At 39.9% G+C, this 10118-nt stretch overlaps 1 protein-coding gene and 1 long non-coding RNA gene across 2 annotated transcripts; both read left to right on the top strand.

Moving 5' to 3' along the window:
• The first annotated feature begins 664 nt into the window (after nucleotides 1-664).
• On the top strand, nucleotides 665-4648 carry LOC138407723 (uncharacterized). The gene is made up of 2 exons (XR_011241049.1): nucleotides 665-766; nucleotides 3326-4648. It is a non-coding gene; the product is annotated as an uncharacterized lncRNA (long non-coding RNA).
• Nucleotides 4649-5195: 547 nt separating this feature from the next.
• socs3a (suppressor of cytokine signaling 3a) lies at nucleotides 5196-7851 on the top strand. Its single transcript, XM_020094150.2, has 2 exons — nucleotides 5196-5513; nucleotides 6070-7851. The coding sequence occupies exons 1-2, from the start codon at nucleotides 5231-5233 to the stop codon at nucleotides 6831-6833; spliced, it is 1047 nt and encodes a 348-aa protein (XP_019949709.2). The 5' UTR covers nucleotides 5196-5230; the 3' UTR covers nucleotides 6834-7851.
• The last annotated feature ends 2267 nt before the right edge of the window (nucleotides 7852-10118 follow it).

Raw genomic sequence — 10118 nt, 5'->3', positions numbered from 1 at the left:
TATAATTACCTGTAGTTTTTTTACCTCCTTAAACATTCTTCCATTGTTGACATTTCTTCCTCGTCTCCCACAGTCATATTGCTTGAACGTGTTTCGTCATATGGACAAAATTAATGGAGAGTTCAGACACACGGCTACGTCCATTTCCATATAGGTATTAAACACTGAGCATAATTATCCTTAACAATACAAGATTACTATCAATCATCTCATCTTACTCTCTGAAGAAAGTAAATAAGTTTATATATTATATTATATAAGTGTCAAACCACTTATGTAAATTGTCTTTACATAGAATCTCTACAGTCAGCAAGATTATTTTCATGTGCTTCACTGTTCATCAGCTGACTTTTACTCTATTGTGTCAGATATTTGAGCTTCAGTTTTCCAGTAAATGTTGAGGTGTGATGTGTTTAACAACCACATGTAGCACAATGTGGCTCACAGTGGAAACCGATGACAAACTAGGATCCAGGATCTGATGATGTTTGTGACATTCTCTCCTTTGACTTGTTCCCCAACACCATGACTGTGCAGTCACACTGACCCTCATCACAACATGCATTTCCTGTATTTATTATCGAGAGCTAGCACTAAATGTCCAAATATGTAATTTCCACATTTCCCCATCAGCTGTATGTGATTTGTGAAAAAATAGGGTTTCGAAATTCCAGTTCAGTGTTGGAGAAGTCAGTCCTGTGATGCTGGTTTCAATAATAGCTGTCCCCTGAAGCTCCCCACTCTATGTCACATGGATGAAATATTGGTACGTGACCCACATTCTTATCACAACAACACTAGACATTCCTTTTATTTTGTCAGTGGCTCAGGATGGGAAAGTAGAAGCCAAGGGAAGAAATCAGGCCGTAGATAATCACCCGTGAAGTCAACGGAGAATGGAAACAGCTCTCCTGTTTTCACATCAAGAGCTTTTCCTTGCCTCAAGTGCAGAATTGGCACTAACCGTGTCAATGGGCCTGGTTGTCAGTATGTAAATGTTAGAGCTGTTCCTGGAGATGAAAAGTTGGCCGATTGTTATCTTTCCGGCAGACGTCATAAAATAAAGACTAAGGATAATGTATATGAGCAATTGTGGATGCAATAGATGACTGTTGAAAATCAATATTTTCAAGTTGTGATTTGGTGAAAAGTCTCAATTCTTACCCGGAACAGCTGTGATTGCGACATTATTGAGGATAATGTTCTGGGTGTGAAAGGTTAAAGTTAATGTCTCTTTGTTCTTCTATTGACACTTCAAAGAGGACAGCCATGACACAGATGGTACTGGCAGCCATAAATAGACTGCATGTGATAGGAATGGAGGAATGCCAGATTTTTGTCTTTTGTACTTATGAAGTGCCACGTAACTGGCTCATTGCCATAAAAAGGCTCTGTCTGAAAATGGGTTTAGTAAAAACAAACATGCAGACAGATAAGGTGGAGCACACGTTTGGTACATGACCAGAAATAAGTTTTCTGCACATTAAAGATTCTATGTATATTCCAATTTTGTCGAATCTGTTTTTCTGTATTTTATAGAATTATATTTTTTTCCTTTTTTTTTTTAATTCTTCACTTTTTACATGTCACAGCATAACAATGTAATAAAAGTGAATAATGACTTAGTTAATAACAAGTTATCTTCCCTGTAAATTTACTGAAGTACTCAGTGGAGTTGCACAATCAGGCTGAAGATTAGTATCTGTGAACAAAATGTTCTTCAGGGAACTCCTGGCGTCACTCCACATACCAACAGTAAAATGTTTGTAGTCAACATGACGCACACACACACACACACACATATATAATATACAGATACCAATTGCGAAAAAAAGTGAGGTCACTCAGGGTTTTGTTTCTTGATTTTAACTCTCAACTTCCCATAATTCACAGATACACACAAATAACAGCATTGAAAGCAACACAATAAGGAGAAACATGAGTGTGTTTGTGAGATAGAAGGAGTGAAAGAGACAGTTACCAGGAAATAATTAGTTGATTATTGATGATCACACATAAGTGATCTTACACAACCAACAAGGAAGTTTTACGGTAACAGGCCTTCAGCTGTGAGGAGCGATAGCATGTAGCAGACCAGTGCTGGCATTAAAACAAGGAAGATATGCGGAATTGGACTCAGTGATAAACCTTACTGTCCAGTCATAGTGAATTTCCACAGTAGTTGATTTCAATCATACAGTATTTTGTATGTCTCACGGCAGCTGCTCCGTTTCTGCTATAAACCCTTGATTTCATGTAATATCATATGAAGGTTTCAGTTAAAAAGAAAGAAAATGTTTTAGTCCATGCAGCCATGGTAAATAAAACAACTTTGTTTATGATGTTGACTTAACCTGAATTCAGGACTCACTATATTCAGCTGTGTAAACAAAATGCGGCGCCTTTGTAATTGCCAGCACTGCAAAATCTCACAGAATTGCCACAACTTGCAAAGCTTTTTAAAGATCCCCCTGTTCAGTGCAATTCACCAAGCAGCTCCAAAATATTTTGTTGAATAACATTTTTCTGCTTTTCCCTCCTGTTTCCAGTCAAGAAAAGAAAGGATTGGCCTTTTTCCCCCCCTCTCGTACCCAGTGGGTTTACTGGAACCATGAGAGTAAATTTCTGAGTCAGTGTGGGAAAACTTAAACAGCTGCCTTTTCCACTAAACACTGGTTTAAACCAACAAGCTATCATGCAAAGGCTTCATTTTACAGGCTCCGAATTTGTCAACTTTGCATGTGAATTTAAACTGTATTTATGTTTTCATGACTCTGTAGGAGAGGTTGCACTGAGATGAGCCTGCATTCTCATTTGAGAAACATAAAAAAACATCAAATCAAGTGTTTCTTGATTTACAATTTAGATTCTTTAAACCTACCAGAAATAAAAAAAACACAGAAAAGCACATACGTAGAGACTACAGAGCCAAATCTGTTGCTGCCAAGACTCACACCCTGAGCCTCAGACGTTTGGCTGGAGTCCTTTGGTAGAAACCCCTCTCTGCTCCAGCTCACTCGGTTTGCTTCGCCTGACCGACCATTTGAGTGTTGACCTCTGGTTAAGCACACACTGTCTTTGGTTTATTTATTTTACTTTATTTTATTATCACAAGTCTTCCAGGGAGAGGTCTAATTTTTTTTCAGTGTTTTCCTCTTTGCTGTACTCAAGTTCCACTTTATCATGTGAAATTGATGTGAGAAATTACAGTAGATGTGCTAATAAACTAAGTCTGCATTCTGTCATTATGTGCATAATGGTTTCCATGGAAACCGGGTGAACTAAAATAATATCGTCTGGGTTTTTTTTTTTTTTTCTTTTCTAGGTTTCTGCTCCTTTTCCTTCCATTGACTCTTGTTGGGATCCCAGGGGGACTTTGGATGCTGAATTCATGCCTCACAGTGATGACACAATAGATTTTCTGGAAACAAGTGGACTTTTAAGAGGCAGTTGTAGTGATTTCCCTCCCCCACCCCTCTATCCTAACGATGGCCTGAATCAGACAACACCTGACTCACCTCAGTGGACACAGCTGGCTTTTACCAAAGACCATCCGACTCTGTGGCGTCAATCCTTAGCCCGCACACCCCTCCCTGTGTCCTGGTCTGGTGAAACGCCAAAGCATATGCTGTGTATCTTTTTGTTTCTGAGCCCAGGACCAGTCTGGGAGAAGTTTGAGAGCTGTTTTTTTTTTTTTTCTGGCAGCAGCACTTTAAAACCCCTATCGACATGAACCTATAGACTGGAGTTAATCTACAACACAATAACCACCTGAGGCTTGAGCTGGTCATGGCTGAGTCAGCAGGGAGTGAGTTGCTGGGATGGTATGAACACTCAATCAGTCACACCCATGTTGCCAAAGATTAGACGATGATGTTAACACACATTACCTGCATGTAGACAGCAAAGGAACTGCAAAGAAGAATGAGATTAAACTCAAAATATCAAACCCACAAACCTGTTTGGACAAATAATAGTTTTATCTATTTGTTTTCCTGTTTGACCTGGTAAAGGTGTAAACCAATTTAAAAAAACATATTTTAAATGTTAATCAAAAGTACAGTAACCTTTTGTGTAAAGACATATTCAAAATTGTTACCTCCACCAAGGAGACACAAGAACATATTTCCACAAACTTGGTGAAAGGATGCTGTATTTTTCAGGGAAGATCCCATCAGATTTTGGTGTGGTTCCAGATTAGGGGGCAGGTCTAGGATTTATTTTTTGCACTTTCTTTAACATTGTGAGATAAGGTGTATTTGAACATTTTCTCCATTTTCCAGAGAATAATTCATGGATCTTGATGAAAAAAAAAATCAATTGGCACGTTTATCCTTGAGCTGTATTTTACTATAACCTATTGTCATGGGATCTGTTTATACACCAGCCTGCACTTATATTATTTTCTTATAAAAACATAAACATCTGTTTACAACTACTTTACATTATGTTTCAGTAAATATGTATAAACTGAGACTTTTAAGACTTTATTAATAGAAGCTGGAGATAAACTGCTTTGTTTTCACTGTTTTGTTAAATTGTAAAAATGTTGCTCTTGTCTGACATTTTCTTTTCATTTTACCACATGCAACTTATTCGTGTCTAATAAAGAACATATTAATAAAAATAAACATACAAATTAAACAAACATGATACATTTATTCACAAAATAAGAAAAAGTCTGCAATCAAAGTTTAGGTTAGATTTTATGAAATATTGGGGAACTTCACTCATAAACGCCTCAAGGGAAGCATATAAACAGTAACCCGTTGCCCTTAGATACCAGCTGCTCTCATAACAAGTTCCTCAAAATCTGGCGCCCCCTATAGGCGGAACCGGTGCTCAGTGTTTAATGTGAATTTCTCAGAAATCCGATTACACAAACCACCTCGGCTGTAAAGGCTGAATCATTAACTCACACTCTGAAGTGTAACCTTTCAGGGAAGGAAACGAAAATGTGACACAGAAGAAATTTTGAGAAATGAAGAGAGAAAAAAAAACATATTATCATGTTGTTCTAAAAAAAAAAAAAAAATCTCAAAAAGGTTAAAATCTGAATTTAATACAAATAAAAGAGAAGTGTATAAAAAAACAGGTAGATGACTATCGATTGGAATTCCTCATAAACTTCCTTTTAGAGGAACATATGAGGGGGTGGGGGAGGGGGGGTGTTCACTTCTCATAGCAGGAATCCTTTGAATAAAATAAATAAGATCGTTGCTTCCTGACAATGTGCCAAGAGAGAGAGAGCGAAAGAGAGAGAGAGGCTTACTGGAAGGAGGAGGAGTCACCTCACACCGCTCCCCCCACTGCTCCATTTAAAAAGCCTGATCTGAGCAAGAGGAACACACAGGCTGTCACACACACTCCTCCACACACACACACAGAGGAGACAAGTCTGAAGAGACTAACTTTAAAACTACTCCTGACAGATCCAGGTCAAACTGTGGACGGCCTTCTCACTCCTGCGCATTTGGATTTATTACACGAGCCACTTCGGAGAAACACTGAAGGTAATAATGAAGGCTTTTTTTAAATTAATTTTTTTATACAAGCTCTTACTTTCTTATAATAAGCAGTTAACGTTTACGCAAAAAGTGTTTAACGTTTGTCTAAAAGTTGGGTAGAGTTTTTGTTTAGTGGAGGTGAATGTTCCGCGTAAATTGCGCAATCGGGATTTACGTAGTTTTTACTGGAATTGACTGAGTCCCGAGGGCAGATTACACTAAGAAAGTTTCCCCGAAAACGACTGGAAGTTCATTGAATGGAGGAAATGTAGTTAAACACGTGGACAACACTTCAGAAGAAGAGCTAAACAAACCTGCTCTTTGTTTTTGGTCTATAGATGATTTTAAAAAAAAGAAAAGAAAAAGAAAAACTCATTCCGCTGTGGGGCAGTTTCCCACTCATCACAAATTTAAAGGCACAACTTCCACATCTGGAAAAAAAGTTTTCCGCAGAGAACATTAAAGCTCAGCATTAGCAGATCAGTCATTTTATCAGTGTGTGTTAAAACTTTAAACCTGGATTTTAATGTTATGTATAATCTCTTCCTTTCTTTCTCATCAGGTGTTTTTCTCCAGACAATCAAAGAGCTGACCTCTTTGTGCCCTCCCAGACAACCCTCTGAACCCCTGTTCGTCTCCACCTCTTCTTCATCTTGTCTGTGTGGCGCCCGGTGTTCCCCAGGCTACCTAGAGAGTGGGCAAAGCGCCATGGTAACTTACAGCAAGTTTGACTCCGCAATGAGCAGCAGCCTCTTGGACTCCAACATGCGGCTGCCTTACCATTTCAAGACGCTCACCTCTAAGGCGCAGTATCAGATGGTCCTCACCACGATCCACAAGCTCCAGGAGAGCGGCTTCTACTGGGGCACCATCACTGGGAAGGAGGCCAATGCCATGCTGGTGGCTGAGGCCACCGGCACCTTCCTCATCCGGGACAGCTCTGACAACAGGCACCTGTTCACGCTCGTCGTCAAAACAGCATCGGGCACCAAGAACCTGCGCATCCAATGCGACGCAGCTTCTTTTCACCTGCAAACAGACCCTAAGAACCTTCAGTCTGCTCCCCGCTTTGACTGTGTACTTAAGCTGGTTCATCACTACATGCCTCAGAGCAAGGGGAACACACACAGTGGGAATATGTCCTACATTTACTCTGGAGGAGAGAAGATCCCTCTGGAGCTCATCAGACCTCTGTCCTGCAGCTTGTCCACCTTGCAGCACCTGTGCAGGAAAACGGTCAATGGACATTTGGACATTTCGTCTAAAAGAGACCAACTTCCTCACCCTCTGAAGGAGTTCCTCCAGGAGTATGATGCTCCGATCTAGAGGAGTTAGACTGATGCTCTTGAAGGAGCAGAAGAGTGTCACAAAGAAATATGGGATGGTTTCAGTGCAGCTACGTTTGACGACATGTGAGGAGTAAAGATTAAGCAGAGACAGGAGAGTCAGGCCCCGGACTGAGCTTGTGAGAAGGAACAGTTTTGTTCTAAAAAATGTTTGGGCATCTGTCTCTTAATGTTCTCATTTAGGAAGAAATACTGGACTGATGAGGACTAATGCACAAAGAGGCCTCAGAAAAATATCTCTTGAAATAAGAGATGACACCGTTGGCCTCCTCTGCCCCTCTGCCATCTGATGACGTTCAACTTACTGAAAACTGAAGTGAGGATCACAGTCAGCCGTCTCCAGTCTGATGACACACAGGTTCCGTGTCCTGCTGCTGCTGCTGCTGCTGCTGCTGCTAACTATTGTGCTGTGAGGCTGTCGAGCTCATGCACATCAGCCTCAGAAAACCATCCATCCATAAAAGCTGGACCGGCTTTTATGATCAGACTTTTTTCTTAAGAGGTTCTATTTGACCATAAAATGTGGAAAGAATATATATTTTTGATATTCTGTTTAAAGGGAAGGTTTATGCCAGATTTGCCTAAAACCTGACAACAGTTTGTTGGAACACGACTGAATTTAAACTGAGAGAGGAGTACCACTGCTGAGCTATTATAACTAAAATCAGAAGTATGTGTGAAAACCAGTGGCGAGGAAATACACACCACAAACCTGTGGCACAGACAGGATTGTCACTTACATGCAAATGAATGTAGGAAACGTGGCATCTAAAACGTATCTTGTCCTTAAAACAATGTTTACATGAGTGGAGGTGAAGCTTTTATCATGCTGTCTTTTGTAAAGATGAACCCTTGCCGGCCAAAACCACTGGCTGAGGGTGCTTGTAGATATTTGAGAAGTTTTGACGAAACGAGCAGACTGATAAGATTTTGCACTTATTTATGTTTGTAAGAAGCGTTTGTTAATTTATAATAAAGAGCACTATTTTTCTATGAAATGAGATGTCGTTTTCTGATTCTGCTTTGTGAATAACTGTGTTTCCATACAGGTGGAGTGAACTGACTCATACAGTGTTTCTTTCTCTTTTCTTTTAAGGGTTTTACATCACTAACACCGAAACATTATATATTATACATCCCATTCGGCTTAACTTGCCGCTGGGGTCAGAGACCACAAGTTCACGGTATTTCATGATTTCCTCAGAAACTTTAATGGGCACCAGTCGTTGCCTTGAACCCACATGGGAAAACATTGCTCTACATGATGCTGCATTTTTAAAGATACACTGTACACAAGCAGCTTTCAATGAGTTATCACCACATTTCCCTCTTAGAGATTGGCTTCCTGTAAAACTGCACATGCTCAGCTTCACCTTTAAACAGAATCTGATAGGAGTGGCCACTTCAGACAAAATACAGCAGAACTGTGAGGTAATGGCATGAGGGAATTCCTTTGTTCTGTTGTGACAAACAATGTTTCTTTGTGGTTGTTAGCGTGACCTAACATGCTCTCACATGCACATTCATACTGATGCAGCCGTCTGCCTGTAACATAAGTGAATTTTTAAGAGCACACGTGTTCTCAGAAATATTCCCCAACCTGCACTTGAACACACACTCAGGTGAAAAAAATGCACCAGTACCACAGCACAGAGGACTTCAGAGACATGTTGTATTTACCGGAACACATGATGCACCATGTCCGGTAATCCTGTCTTTGTACCTGCAGGTTTGACGGTCAGCCAACAGAAAAATGACAGATCTGCAGAACTTTATTTCAAAAATATTGCTAGCACACAAAGTCTCCAACATCTGCCCTGGGAAATACAACAGCAGCAACATCATTGTTAAGATTTTAATTATTATTATAAGGACAACACATCCTGTGCTCGATGGGTGTCTTCCCTCTGAAAAGGTGGCCTGGTCAATTTATGTGTATGTAGGAAAGACACCATTTTATTGTGTGTGAAACAGACACTTTTCTTTTGTCAAACTTTATGGCAAGAATCCATTTATTCAGACCTATAATGTTCTTTTACTACCAGCAAGGATTTATGGTCAGTTCTCTATGGGTCAATACTTTAGTACATATTAGATTTGAATGAGGTCAGAGGAAAAGAAAGGAAATGGAAAGGTACCTGGTTCGAATCCCAGTTTGGCCAGGGTCTTTATGTGTGGATTTTGCATGTTCTCTCCATGTGGGTTTTCTCCAGCTTCCTCTTACCGTCCAAACAAATGCACATAAGTATTAAGTTAATTGGAGACAAAAGAGAAAAAATTATGTGAGACTGAATGCTTGTTTTTCTTCGTATGTTGGCCATGTGATATATTGGCGGCTTGTCCAGGCTGCACAGTGTCTCGCCCAACGTCAACTGGGATTAGATCCAGCTCCCCCCACTATCCTCCATGGATAAGCGGCATAGGTGATCGATGGATGGACTTAAATGTTTATCTGCCATGCGGACTATTAAATTCATTCATCAATTTATTTATTAACACTTAAAGCTTATTGCATTTGCTTTTTTATTAAGTATAATGTTTGGGGGGTTAGGTGTCAATGTCTGTATCCTGTGTCTTTGTCTTGTTGTATTTGTCCTTAACCAAATTGCCTTCAGGATTGATAAAGTAGTATTATATTGTTTTGTACAAGGATTAAACAATTCTCGATCTATAAATTGTGATTATCAATCAATGACTTTCCTGGATGTTCTGTAGCTTCTTTATTGGCAGCCCTGTGAAAACATGGATCCCTCATGTCTGCTGCACATATACAGTATCATTAAGAGAGACCAGGAATACATGCACACTTAACTGCTAAAATGATGGATGAACAGGAATCTGCAATAACCTCCATATCCAACGTGGTTACGGGAAGGCGCTCTGGCGCTACCTGCTCTAGCAGCACTTTACTGTTTCCTCTCAGTGCAGAGGGTTCATTGAGATAAAGGGTCTCCGAGGTGATTTGCACTCAGAGTGCTTCAGAAGAATGTTCATTTTTTCTTGGAATGTGCTCATGTGAAATACATGTCCTTTCTGAGTAAAACAAAATATTTCAGTTAACCCTTACTCAGAAGTGATGGGTCAGATAATGAATCAATTTTCTGGCTGAATTCATTTTAAAGAGGTGAGTGCAGGAGGAGGCAGGGGACTATTAAATACTCTCTTTGTGTGGGATAATACCAAATAAGTCTGTGGCTGCTGCCAAATTGCTGAGCTTAAAAATATCATCCCATCATCTTGTTTCCCAGTAAGTCTGAGCCACAGT

Source organism: Paralichthys olivaceus, chromosome 5 (genome assembly GCF_024713975.1).
Source record: "Paralichthys olivaceus isolate ysfri-2021 chromosome 5, ASM2471397v2, whole genome shotgun sequence".
Taxonomy (NCBI): Eukaryota; Metazoa; Chordata; class Actinopteri; order Pleuronectiformes; family Paralichthyidae; genus Paralichthys; species Paralichthys olivaceus.
Note: the sequence above shows the minus strand (reverse complement) of the source record. Positions and strands in the feature narration are given on the sequence as shown.